The 14,048-nt window shown below is 35.6% G+C and overlaps 1 protein-coding gene across 4 annotated transcripts; it reads right to left on the minus strand.

The window, feature by feature from the left end:
- Positions 1 to 2,555: 2,555 nt before the first annotated feature.
- Positions 2,556 to 9,369, minus strand: LOC115960104 (peptidyl-tRNA hydrolase 2, mitochondrial). 4 transcript variants are annotated; one of them, XR_004085081.1, is made up of 9 exons: positions 9,216 to 9,369; positions 7,638 to 7,972; positions 7,483 to 7,541; positions 5,884 to 5,915; positions 5,734 to 5,793; positions 5,589 to 5,658; positions 4,391 to 4,460; positions 3,269 to 3,295; positions 2,556 to 2,933 (listed from the first exon to the last, which is right to left on the minus strand). XR_004085081.1 is itself a non-coding variant. In XM_031078809.1 (8 exons), exons 2-8 carry the CDS (start codon positions 7,845 to 7,847, stop codon positions 2,884 to 2,886), a joined length of 546 nt encoding a protein of 181 aa, XP_030934669.1. In that variant the 5' UTR covers positions 7,848 to 7,907; positions 9,216 to 9,365; the 3' UTR covers positions 2,556 to 2,883. The 4 variants fall into 4 exon arrangements, 3 of the variants coding, with proteins under 3 accessions (XP_030934669.1, XP_030934668.1, XP_030934667.1); XM_031078809.1 differs by lacking the exon at positions 5,884 to 5,915 and having other exon boundaries at positions 7,638 to 7,907; positions 9,216 to 9,365; XM_031078808.1 differs by lacking the exon at positions 5,884 to 5,915 and having other exon boundaries at positions 7,638 to 7,953; positions 9,216 to 9,365.
- Between the last annotated feature and the right edge of the window lie 4,679 nt (positions 9,370 to 14,048).

A 14,048-nucleotide genomic window follows, 5' to 3' on the forward strand; every position in this document is an offset into this window, starting at 1 on the left:
GGTAGATGATGGAGAAAAAATGATAAGTCTATTTGAAAGTGATAGATAGTTAATCACAGTCTAGCTATTACATAGGATAGTTGCGATAAAGTTTATATGAAAATGTGTGGTACTAAAATTATTCTTCATGGTTGCCCATGATGAAGTTTATGTTTATATTACTCACCCAAATTTATGGTGAATAATAAGTAATGTTATATACAACTCTTTTTATAAAAATTAAATATATGATATTCATTTTATAATAATTGTTATTTATCATCAAACCAAGATAGTAATTGATTTTTTTTTTTTTTTTGTGCGGGATTTAAATTCATCTGTTACTTGACAACAACAACAAAAACAAAAGCTTTATCAATTGAGCTTACGGAAAAACCTAGAACTTTTTTTATCGCATTTCATTCACGATTTATCAATGTGCTATTTCTACAATATCAACATTTCGTATATGAACTTGATTTTTTAAATATAAAATATAATGTGTCTAAGAAACTATATTTAAATATAGAAAAATGTCTCCTATGGTTGAACTTGCATAATGTGCATCCAAGATTACAATGTTCCTTTAGCTTTCTTTGTTGAGGAAGAGACTTGGATGGACAGAAATTGTATGCCTTGGACTAATGAGGTTTGCTAGGCAAAAATGGCAAAATACCCCTTTCACCTAAAAGTTTCAGCAAAATGTCCTTATTCTGAAACTATTTAAAGATATGCCCCTGTTTTGAAACTTGATTTTCTAAAAATCAAGTTTCAATGTAAAACTCGATTTGTAGAAAATCAAGTTATAGGCAATCAAACTTAAAAAATAAAAAATAAATTAATTGAACTCAAGTTCCTTGAATGGAACTTGATTTTTAGTAAATCGAATTTCAAAACAGGGGCATATCGCTAAATAGTTTCAAAACATCATCAATATCAATGACTATATTGGACTATATTGACAATAAATTTATTGGTAAAAAAGAAAAGGTATGTTTATTCCAACTTTTCTATTTTTGCTAATTTAATATTTATATATATATATATATATATATATATTAATTATGATATCATCATGATTTGAATTCAATCTGACAACTCTGACCTGAAAACCATAAGCTCTCCTTTTGGTTCTCTGGTCAATCTAGTTTTCAAAACGCTAAATAATCTTTCTCATATGGTTTTTATTTTATTTTATTTTGGCTTTATGTTTTTTTTCTTGTTTTCATTTTTCTTTTAGCAATAATAATTACTTTTTTGTTAAAATGTTATTGGACATATAATGAGATTATTAACATAACTTCTATTTGATTCGTAGATTATGGGTAACTCAACTATAATATTTGACTTTTTCAAAAGGAAAAACTAAAATTATTCATAAGATAAATTTTTATTATGAGTAACTTTTATTTGTTTTATAGATTATATTTTTTAAGGAATTCTTTGATTTTATAAATTAAAAGGAAAATTACCATAAGATTTATTACAAAATCAATCATAAATAATTTTCGAGATAGATAACTGCATTGCAATTTAATTTAAAAAATAAAAACAATTACTTCGTGCTTTTTCATTTGCTAAGGAGATGTTAATTAGGATTTTGTAAAAACTCACGGTTCATGCTCCCCCCTCCCCCTCCTGGCTTTGTCCCTGGTGACATTGTATGCGCCATCAAGTTTGGAAAAGGTTTAGAATATTTAGATGTAGCTGTACTTTGTATATCAACTTTCAAAAGAATTTAATCATTAGAATCAATATATGAGATACAAGTTAGTCAATTATAATCTAATACATCAAGGGATTAGAGGTATGTTATATCCACAATAATTTCTTTAAAATTTCACCCAAATTAGAAGGGAAAAAAATTTATATATATGTATAACACATAGTATCTAACTAACCAGTTTTCCAAACATACCTCCAAGAACCTCACTGCTCTTTCTCTATTTCATTAAACAATTCTTTTCCTCTCTCGATTTGTTATTATTTTCTCCCCAAAATCAACTCCACCCTATAGAGGGAAGATAGTATGCCCCTCATCTATGTGAAGGGCAGGAGAGGAGTCAAACTCCCTCGACCACCACATCCTCCCTGTCCCTCCATTGTCATCATACCCTCATCCCTGTCCATCTACCTTCACCCAAGTAGAGAGAAGGGCTAGGTGAGAAAGAAATTGAGAGAGTGAAAGGAAAGCTGAATATTTAATTCAGGTATTCAATATTAGTCTCAAATTTTTGTTTGCACGGTACAGTTACTCATCTCATAAGTAGAAGAGGTATCCTAATAGAGAGGAATACAAATCCTCTATACTATTTTTTGTGTTCTACTTTGTATTCAATAGGGAGTGCTGGAACCCAACTTTATAGGTTCACTCTCCAAAATTTTAAAATTGGTTTAAAGCACCTGTTGGAAATGTTGTTCTGTGGACAAATGTCTAAGCATCAATTGAGAATTCTTGAGGCTTGAATCCACCTAATTGTTTTTCCACTCATTTTTTTACTGGTTAGTTATGCAGGCACCCAGTATATTTAACCCACAATCTCACATTCCAAGCATTTTTGTGAGAGAACCAAACAGGTGTAATTTGAGATAGAGCTCATTGGCAATTTAGCATTAGTTTCCATATCTAATAAAAGTTGAACTGCTGTAATGCGATCAATATTAACTCCATAGCCTAATGAGTCTATTACAAAGATTTGGTCGGCATTTTTCATCATCATCGCAATTGGTAATAAAGAAAGGTTAAATGTGAACATCTGGTTAAGGCCCTGCATGACATGGATCTTCATAAAATGTAATTGGACTCACTTGCCGTCCAAGACATCTGATCAATGACTGGTATCCTCTAACTGCTCCACCATTGTGTGGGGCATAGGATGAAGATCCACATGAATGAAGAAACAATTATAATAGTTTTAGTCCACCAGTTACATCATCAACCACTTCAATAGGTCCTGTATTTTTTCGAATAAATCAAAAGAATGATAACTTAGAATATAATATAAATTACACACACACATCTAAATATAGGGAGGAGAGAGTGTGAGAGAGAGAGAGAGAGAGAGATGTCTAAGCAAAAACCAAATGCTTTGTTGGTATGGATGAGAGCATACATATGTAAGCATTCTATCTTTTAGCATCAAAAGAATCTAGTAATCTGCAGTCAAGTTGGGAAGCTCCAAGGACACCATCATACCAACTGGTTAAAACTTACTACAATTTCTTGGGTCCTTAATAAGAAAGAGAAAAAAAAAATGCAAAATATATAGGTATTGGGAAGAGAACTTACCAAGAAGAGCCATCACTGTCCTTGAATCTGAAAGATCAAAGAATTAATAAGTTATTTCATAATATAAACTGCTTAAGCAGCCTCTGAAGCATGAAAGTTTATGACACAAATGTGAACTAGATAAGATCTATAGAACCAATTCAACTGTTTGGAACAGTGTTAACCAAAAAAAAGTAATATAAATCCAAACCACAATTACTGGAAGGACTATAGGCAGTGGGAACCACAGACTTTGAAACAGCATTTTGAAGAGAAAACACATGCTATTTTACTTCATTTAGGCTTTCTTTTTCTTTCTTCTTTTTAAAAATAATTCATTCAAGCTGTCTTATTTCTTCATGCCTCCATGTATGATGTCTCAAAGATGGTAACTTAATTATAATTTACTGGCTTGCAGCACATTGGGATTGCATTGTTTACATAAGACTCATCAGAGGATCAACTTCACTTCATATACCCTTGTAGTACAGTATCCAAGGGACCGAAGCCTGTTCCTCCCTGTTTGCTACAGTGCAAAACACTGTCTCACCTATTCTTAACTTGGAATCCAAGCTCAATTATACAAAAAGCACAAATTACTGATCTAAATGGCTTCTTCAAGTAGCCAGCCAAACCTGCCTCTCCCCAGTCCCCATCTCTCTGTACCTACCAGACCCAATCATCTCTATTCCGATCTTTCTGCATTCAGTGCATTATTAGTGGATGGCTTTATTTGATGAAAAGAACACACACTACGTGATAAATTATCAATTGCCTCAAAAACTTAAGCTAATAGAAAATAGTGAATTTAATCATTTAACCTCTATTCTAAAATTACTCATCGGGTGTGGGATTTTAATTTTTTAAATGCAAAGTAGAGGTGAGATAAGGTTCGAACTTTAGGACAATCAGAAATAGCATGATAAATAACCAATTGTACCAAAAGCTTACGCTAATAGGAAATAGCGAAGTTAATCACTTAACCATTAATTTAACATTGCACATGAAAGACTAGACATGTTTTTTTATTTTCCCATCCACTGATTATATATATATGTCCCAGATATCAGTAGAAAAATCAATCAACTGTATGAACAACCAAAACCAAGATCAATCTACAAGAAAGAATTGTTTGCAACTCACTTGGTGCAATCTGTGTTCTCCCTGCATCAATTGTAATGTGGGTTGGTAATTTTAGTGATTTTGCTCGCTCCTGCCAAAGTAAATAAGGTTTAGAGAAAAAAAATAGTCAAGCCCATAAAACAAACATGCACTACATAAAATATAAAAACCAGTTGAACAGGAGAATATAGTACAAAAAGAGGACAAATTAGAAATTTTTTTATAGGTAAGGACAAATCAGAAACATAATTTCACTTTTTCTTTCCTCAAGAAAAAAAAGGAGAAAGGAGAAAGGGGGAGTAAAAACTAAAAACATCAGAGAATTGAAATTATGCCAGCCAGTGAAATATAAAAACTGAGAAGAATTATAAATTTAAAAAAAAAAATGTCACAGTGAAAGTTTTTCCGATGGCTCAAAAAAAGCTAGGAATAAATAAATGAGGCTTCATCCAAGCTCACAAACTTCCCAGTTTAAGTTCATGCAAAATTTTTAAGTTAAAAAAAATAAAATAAAAAGCTTATTATAAACCAGAAGAAGGAAAAAAGAACACCGGTAGACATCAGAAACTGAAGGGAGGGGAAGGAATCCAAAATTTCTTTTAGTAAAAAGTATTAGCTCAGAAGAAAAACAAAGAGATGATAAATGATAATGCAAGATTAAAAAAAAAATTATTTGCATCCCTTCATCATTGGCTGCCATATTCTGTTACAAAAATGAAACATCATGCACCTACACTAGCGTCCTAATTACGGTTTATTCACTCACTTTTGGGGGAAAAAAATACAGAAATAATCTAGATAGGAGTGTCAATCAATCAAATTTGGCCTCAACTATCTACTAACAACAAGCTAACAGAAGTAGCAAACCTTGAAAACTAGTTAAAGTAAGAAAGGGTTCCTTTTAACTAACCTGAGTCTAAAATCTTCATTTCAACTATAGCTACTTTTTTTCTTTTCTTTTTTTGATAAGAAAGATGCATATTGAAAAAGCTACTTCATGCAAATAGAGCACAAAGCAGTCCAAAAGTACAGGGAGAACTATAGCTACTTCTGAAACTAATCAATCATAAATATGAATTTAGCAGACTCAATTTAGATGCTATAATATTAATAACTAGAGTAAGCAACAAAGAATAGGTCTATGTTACACCACATAGCCTCAAAAAACCAAAAACAACCACACACACACACAGACACACACAAAAAAGAAAACACTTACTTGCAAAACTAGCATATCTTCCTCACTTTCTATTTTTACAACCACCTTAGGCTGCGCACACATCTCCCACCTGCATACAAACAAACTTAGTCACAAGACATAGAAAGATTAAGCAATATACTGGCAGATTTATGTGTGACCTTACCTGTTTAACGCTTTTGGTGCCCGATGAAGAAGCTTCTTATAAAGACCCAAAGTTGCATGACTGATTAAACAAGGCAAAGATTTGGATCATGAATTAGATGAAAATGTATTTTAATTCTGGAAAAAATATAGCAAGCATGCAACAACTAACCACGGCAATGGATCATCAATGTCAATGTTTTGCTGAGTAGGTGGGCCAACCATTGTAGGGGGAAAAAGTAAAGAAGTTACAACATAAACAATGTCAACCCAACTCTCAAGCACTTCACAATTATATATATACTAAATCAATGAGTAATCTACAATTTTATAAGTATACCATACACATAACATGAATACATAAGTGGTTTACTTAAAATTAAAAATAAAAAAATAGATAAAATAGTCTATTCAAGACTAAGGTTTAACAACGGTCATTCAAAGAGTTAAGTCCAAGAATGTCCTTTACTTTTACATTCATGGTATCTGGAAATAGATATCTAGCCTTCACAATTTATATAAGAGCTTAATGTCAAAGATCTAGATGAAAACAGCATCATTTCCTTGAAGCCAAAAAGAAATAAATTATAAAAAGTTTTTTTTTTTTTTTTTTTTTAATTTAAGTAGATATAAGCAGTAATAAGCTTCTTCTTCTAAAAATATACTGTAAAATAGACACATTTCATATACCATACAAAATAAATGTTAAAATTTAGGACAAATTTCTCTAATGAAACCAACCTTTCTAAGAAGAGTGGAAGATCCACTTATCAAAAAGAAAAGATATCCAACCCAACTCAACAAAGTCTCAATGCCCAACTACAAGGTATTGGAAGAACTCCTTTTCAGAAGTTATCACTCTTATTGCCTGATCTATCCTGACCGCCTCTACCCTATTTTTTTCATATTCCTCAACTTTGTAATGCCCTCAACTAGTATCATTAAATCCTTGTTAAATCAGCCACTGATCTTCGGTGCACAAATTTAAATTCATAAATGCTACATCTCCATATTAACTTTACTTGATGAAACATACTATGATCCTTAAAGAATCAAAGTTCAAGACTCAAGAGGCTTCTGGCATATGTAAGTAGCGGAAGCAAGAGTATGAACCTAAAAGGGACATTCAATGAATTCAAAAAGGAAAAGGAGCCAAAATGCTAACCCACCCTGTGTTTATAAATTTCTAACCCAAATATGAAGAATCACCCCAAAATTCTGGCCGATGACTCTTTTAAGTCTCCATAACGCCATTTTTTCAATGGTAATTACATAGACCCGGTGGGTCTTGACCCATTACCTTGTCCCACTTTACTCTTACAAAGGGAAGAGGGTCAAATAGAGTTCATTGGCCCATAACTCCATTCTTTATAGGCTTTGTGCAAGTAGACAATTTTTTATTTATGCTTTTAATCAAATGTTACAGCATCACTAAGCCACCAAAATACGTTACCCAAAAATACTAATATGTCTTATATGCATCCATTCTATTCAGAATTCTACTTGGCCGCCTCTTTTATTTTGCTAAGACAGAATTGTTAATTGGTTTCAAAATGAAACATATCATCGCATGGAAAAGAATTCATCAACAGATAATTAATTAATCAATCAATCAACATAACCTATAGTGTGTCTCGACTAAGGTTGATTTGCATCTATAAGAAGATATCTGAAAGAAGAGCAAAGAATACTACTTTTAAAGTCTACTAGTTATGCTGGAGTTATACATGTACATAACAAAATATACATTTTATATAAAATTTGAGGCTACCTGCACTGGGCAGCAATTTTGCCTTTACCCATCTTTAGATCATTCCTCACAACCAAAACCTGCAAGAGGGGAGTGGGTGGAGGGCACAGAAGAATTTCAGTTCTTTTTCCCCTGGAATTCTCTTTTTGTGTGTTTGAGAGGGAGAGAGAGCATACCATTTTGAAGTCTTCAAGAATGTTAGCCAGACTTTCAATCTCAAGGGGCTCTTTTTGCTTATCCTTCTTCTTCCCACTACCAACAACTTCACTATCTTTATTTAATCTGGCTGAGATAAAGATATGACCAGGATATCGCGCACCAATGTAGTATCCCAGAGCAAGGCAACCTGCCCCAACTAGAACAGCACTCAGAAACGTCAGGTCCATCCTATGTTATGCCCAAACAATGGCCCCTCAAACTTCCCTCTAGTCCCAGCCAGACCGAAGCTGGGAAACACAAAGAAAATCTTGATAGCAAACCGTCCAACTCTACCTAGACAAAGGCAGATCAACTAAAAACCACTCCTTGTCAATAGATGAACAACAAACATGCACCCAGAATATCAAATATTTGATCTTTAAAAACAAAACAAAAAATGCCCATTCTCCAAAACTCATGCAAAATAACTTTACAACACTCCTATACGGGTTTCATTTCAGTGAGTCGAGATTTAAATCTAATTTAACAAAATTCAATCACTTCAAAACACATAATACCACACCATGAGCTTCAACTGCTCTGAATTTCGATCATTTCTGGTAATGTACAAATAGTATCATCAAATTCAAAGGGTTGCTTTCTTCTCGTGGAGTGCCATAAGATTTTGACTATTGAGAATTTATGGTATAAGGGTGTTGCAGTAGATTAGTGCTATATGTGTAAAAAGAGTGGGGAATCAGTGAATCATCTTCTTCTTCATTGTCCTATTGCTTATGAATTATGGTCTATGGTGTGGGCTCTATTTGGTCTTCAATGGGTTATGCCGCATGGTGTCTCTGATTTATTTTCAAGTTGGCAAGGTTCCTTCAGTAGAGCATTGATTTATGGAGGGCTGTCCCACATTGTGTCCTATGGTGTATTTGGCGAGAACGGAACTTGAGATGTTTCGAAGGAAAGGAACGGTCTATTTCATAATTTAAATCTCTCACACCTTGCTAGAGTGGAGCTCTTCCTTTAATCTTTTCCCTTGCTCTAATTTTTTTAGAAATGCTTGATCTTTGTAATTTATGTGTTTGTACTATTTTCCATGTACACCCCCGGTGTACCTGGACTTTTGATTAATACAATTCCATTATTTATCAAAAAATATATATATCAGACAGTGCACATGCGAATTAGAACTACCATTTGGTCATTTTCAGACAAGGTTCAATTTCAACCAACTAGAAATGTCACATAGAACTATACAAGACAGACATAGATACTAAACTTGTGAAATTTGAAACAACCTTGTGGAACATAATCAGCAAAAAATCGAAACATCGAATTGAAATGATGTCTTCTCCGGCTATGCCAATTTTCAAAGTCTAAACAATAAAAATACAAATGTATTTATCAAAACAAATTGAAATCTTCTAGAAGCTTAAACTTGGATCAAGAAAAAAAAAAAAAAAACTGAAATTTAGATTCCAATGATCTTAGAAGAAGTTTTTCCGTCAAAACAAACAGAAAATAAGACAAACAGAATAAAAGAAATGGGTGAAGGGAGTGAATATTGGGAAAACAGGATGGCATTTTGGGTAAAAAAAAGGTACCTGTAGTTTGATGCTACTGGAACAGCATTGATCGGAGTGTGTAAAACCCTAGTTAGAAGCACTGGTTCTGTAGCGGAGACTTTTTAAGAGGAAGAAGGAAAAAAGAGGAGAGAGAGAGTGTGTGCGCGTTCACCTGAGAATCCGGGCGGGTTCTGTAATGAAAGCTTCCAATCTTGACCGCTCAAAGTGCTGATTCCTTTCAATCTTAACCGTTCAAACATTTTGAGCAGCCAAATTCTTTCCATAAAAATTTATAAAAAAAAAATAAAAAAAAAAAAAAAAAAAAAAAAAAAAAAAAAAAAAGCTAAAATACAAAATGTCTATCTGACCAAAATTCATTTCAAATTTCAAATTTTGCTTTCATTCAATTTTTTTTATAAAAAATAAAATATAAACACGCACACACAAGATAGAGGGAGGGGTTCATTCAATTGAGTCTTCAAATTTATTCAATTCAAGATCTTTCTGTCAACTTCAGTTAAAATTTTAAAAATATATATATCAAGAAAATATTTTTTCGTAATTAATTAGATTTTTTAACTTAAAAAATTTTAAAAATATATATATAATTTAGGACAATTAACTACAAAAATTAATGAAATTTGATATAAAATTTTACTTGAATGAACTTGAAACTTAGAGGATTTGATTGAACGAAAGTAAAATTAAAGAATTTAAATAAATTTTGGTTAAAATTATAGGGTGCAATTGTATTTTTGCAAAATAAAATTAAAAAGGTCAATTATTTTGTTCTACTTTCATAATCTATTTTTTGGATGTTGGTGTTGTCATTTTCAATATCTAATTATCTAATTATGAAAATTGGATCCTTAGGACTTAGGAGTGTAGCATGCACGCAAAAATAACATGTGTCCTTTGTCAAACACAATTACATTCATTCTCTTTTTTTTCTTTTTTCTTTTTTTCTTTTTTCTTTTATAAGAAACAAATATAACTCTAACACAAAAACACATTACAATCTCCACTCAAAAGTTATGAGTTTGAGTTTTTAGTGGGGAGAGTTAAATATTGTTAGGGTCTTATCCAAATGAATTGGTTTTCCATTTTTAAAACAAACAAATTACTCCCCTCATCCCCCATGATTTGACACAATGACAATATAGTTCTATAAATATTTACAATTGTTAAATTTTAATCTTTAAAACTTGAAATAAAATAAAATCATAACCCTAAATATTTTAGATTAGGAGAATAAATGTAACTGTAAATACCGAGTTTGAATCCCTGACCCAAAGGATGAATAGGCTCAAGCCCAAAAAACCCAAAATAATACATTTGTAGAGAGTGGGTTGAAAAAATGGGCTAAAATGAGTTGGATGGCAAACAAAGTGGGTTCAAGTGACAAGAACAGAAAGATAAATGGATTTCAACTAAAGAAAGTCGCCCTCGGAGAGGTCCGAGGAGATCAGTTCTTGTATCTTTATCTTAAGTATGATTACAAATTTATTTCCAGATTGCTACAGTGTTTCTCTTTTGATTTTTTTTCTTTGTTTCCATGGAGGGTCTCTTACATTATATAGTCCCCTTTGAACGATCTTGGTCCTCCACTTGTTGATCATCTAAGCCACTACTTGAGTGTTTGTCCCATCGGACACCCTTTAAACTCTGTGAGTTGGGGTAGCCAAGACAGGACTGTTCAGGGGTCTCCTCCACATTAATGTGACTAGGAAGTTAGCTGTAGAGTATTTAATGCAATGGCAGCAGCCTTTCCCTAGACATTTCTAGGCTTCCATCCCTCTTGTATGTTTATTATGCACGTCCCTATTAGTAGAATTTCTTGAAAAATCACCTTGAACGATAGAATATACATTTGACTTGTGCTTGGCTTATCCGAGGAGACAATCCTCCTCGAACCACCTTTCCCAACCTTTCCACTTGCACGTTACTTATAAGACTTTGAACTTAACGTCCTCACTACTGTTTATTCGTCATCGGACCCATCAACATCCTCAGCCAAAACCTAAGGCCCAATATACAATCCTAGGCTCTTATCCCTACAATAGCCCCTTAAAACTCCGGTTTTTCCCTATTATCCGAGGAAAAAAGTGGGGTTTTGACATTTGAAAGTTAAAACTATTCATTTCTTTGGTTTACATGCGTGGGATTACCATTTTGCATGCCCCATAATTGTTACTGACGCTTCGGAGCCCGCAACGTGTCATTAATTGCTCCAGGCGGCACTTTGTTCCCCGCATCCAATGATGACACCCAGATCCTATGGTTGACATTTCTCCTTGAACTATAAGCGGGATAACTCCCATTCATTCCGCCTTCTATATAAGACACCTGGGGAAATTATTTTTCTTCATTTCACAAGTCTTCAAACTCTCAAGAAATACTTAGCTTTCGATCCTTCAAGGCTTCCCAGATCTCTAAAATCTTCAAGTCTTTTTCTTTAAGAGATTGAAACTTTTAAAAACTGTCAGAAGCAAAACACGTGCTCATTCTTGTAAGTTTCTTCCTTTCTAGGTTCTTTCCTCCTTGGCCAGTCTTCTCGGCCTTCTATTCTTCTTTTCCTTTCCTTACGAACTTCACTCACTTCTCCTTAGCTTAACCAAATGGATAGGTTTAAGCACCTAGTAAATTCTCCCACCGCTATGGAGGGCTTTAGGGCTAGGTACCACATCCTGCAAGGAGTAGCCCTGCAATATTGTACCCCAGACCAAACTCTTACAGATAGAAAAGAAGGTGAAGTTGTCATTCCTACGATCGCCTTCATAGAGGGAGGAATTACACTTCCCATGAGTAGGGTAACCAAAGATTACCTAATCAACCACAGACTGTGTCCCCACCAGTGCGCTCCAAACCTGTTTAGAGTTTTAGGGAGTGTAGATGTTCTAAATGAGCAGATGAATTTAGGGCTCACATGGCACAACGTTGTTCACATATATGAGTGTCATTCCCTTGCCAGCACAAGATTTTGTCTCAAGTCCCAGTCCGACACTGTTAGAATGGTATCATGTCTTCCTAAGTCCAACAAGGGCTTGAAGGATGATTACCTAATTGTCTCCGGGGATTGGCACGACGGTTTTCACTGCCCAACTCGTGAGGGAGAACCAGGTGGGGTACCCTAGGATTAGGTCCCTCGACAAGGGACTTAGCCTTTTTAGCTTTACTTCCTTTCAGTTTTAACACTTCACCTTCCTCTGATAATAATTTTCATCGATCTAACCATGATTTCCTCCTTAAATGTTTTTGCAGATAAAGCGCACATTGCCCCGAGACTAAGTCTGGTCAACGTTCCAGGTCTCAACAAGTTGCTGAGATCGGAGGTGTTTATAAGTAAAGACAGGCAGCTACGAGCCGTCCACATAATTCTTGACTACGAGCCTCTGTTAAGAACATACCAGGACGCGGCCCAAACGATAGAGCCAATGACCCCAGATTAGCCCACATAAACGTCTTTGTGCCTGGCTTTTTGGCTCGGAGAAATCTTCCACCAATTGAATTGCATTTTTAACGCTCTCCCCGAGAAGTAGCTGCTCCAAGGGATGAACTAGCTTCCTCACGTCTATCTCTTGAGGCCGAGATTGTCCGATTTCACTTCGAGGAGGGTGAGGAGGTGCAGGCAAAGCCATAATCCATCTCCTAGACTCCGAGGAGGAATTAGACACACTTTGCCGCCCATTCTCCTAAGCTCATCATCGCGCATGTTGACAGCGACCCCATAGAAGAAGAGGAGATGTCGCTGGATAACAAGAAGACAAGACTGCGTGACATCCTAAAAAACAAGGGAGCGGGTCTCCAGGGCGCCTCGGGATCTAAGCCTCCCCCTACGCTTCCCCCTCCCTCTCCTTCTCCCACGACCAAGCTCGGCCTGCTCCCCATTCCTAATTTTAAAAAGAAAGGAAGGAGTAGGAGTTGGAGGAGAGTGAAGTGGTCCCGCAAAAGGGAGCTAAATAACAAAAGATGGCCAAGGACAAGTGAGCCTCTTCTGTGGACAGTAGGGAGGATCCAAGCAAGGCCGAGATGTGCCAACAACAATGTACCTGGGCCCCTCGGTTGGAGTTGGACGGTGTTGTTATCCCGTCGAACGCCACCTTTAGGAAGTACCAGAGGGGGCGCTCAGCTTACATTGCCGAGGCCTTAGAGCAGCCCCTTCTCTTGCCTAAAGATATGGAGGCTTTAAGGCACGTGAGGCAGCTAGACCTGTTCATGTCCCTGAAAAGGGACCTTGCTATGGTAAGCTCATCGTCCTAATTTTTGATTAGATGTTGAGGTGCTCCTTTCACCCTCTTTTTTTTTTTTTTTTTAACATAGGATCCACTTGTTGTTTTTGTGCAAATTACTCAGGAGGTCTATATGGCAGAGGAATAGGTCAACGACACCCGGAATGAGGCCAAGGCCGAGGCAAGCCTCCGCGCCGAGGCCGACAAGGCTCTGGGTGCAGCTGAACACAAGAATAAGGAGCTCGCCACAAAGTTGGCTGCAGAGAAGAGCTCTCACCTAAGTGTCAAGGCTGGCCTGAATAACGTACAGGCCTAAGCTGAGGACCAGCATAAGAAGCTCCATATCACGGAGATAGAGCTGGCTACCTAAAGGCAACTGGTCCTAGAGCTAAAGGCCGACTTGGAGAAAGCCAAGAAAGCAGCCAAGGCAGTGAAGGAAGTTGCTGAGGCTTCAGAACAGGCAACTTATGACTACGGCATGCTGGAAACCCAAACCCGACTGGCAGAGGAGCTGGCGAAGGTGTGCAAAGACTTCTGCAAAGAGGTGTGGGTGGAGGCGCTCAACCGAGTAGGAGTCCCTGCTACCTCTGAGTGGGGATTTGCTGAGAACGTGTTTCATCCTAAAGATATTCGAGAAATTCCA

This window comes from Quercus lobata, chromosome 9 (genome assembly GCF_001633185.2).
Source record: "Quercus lobata isolate SW786 chromosome 9, ValleyOak3.0 Primary Assembly, whole genome shotgun sequence".
NCBI classification, from domain to species: Eukaryota; Viridiplantae; Streptophyta; class Magnoliopsida; order Fagales; family Fagaceae; genus Quercus; species Quercus lobata.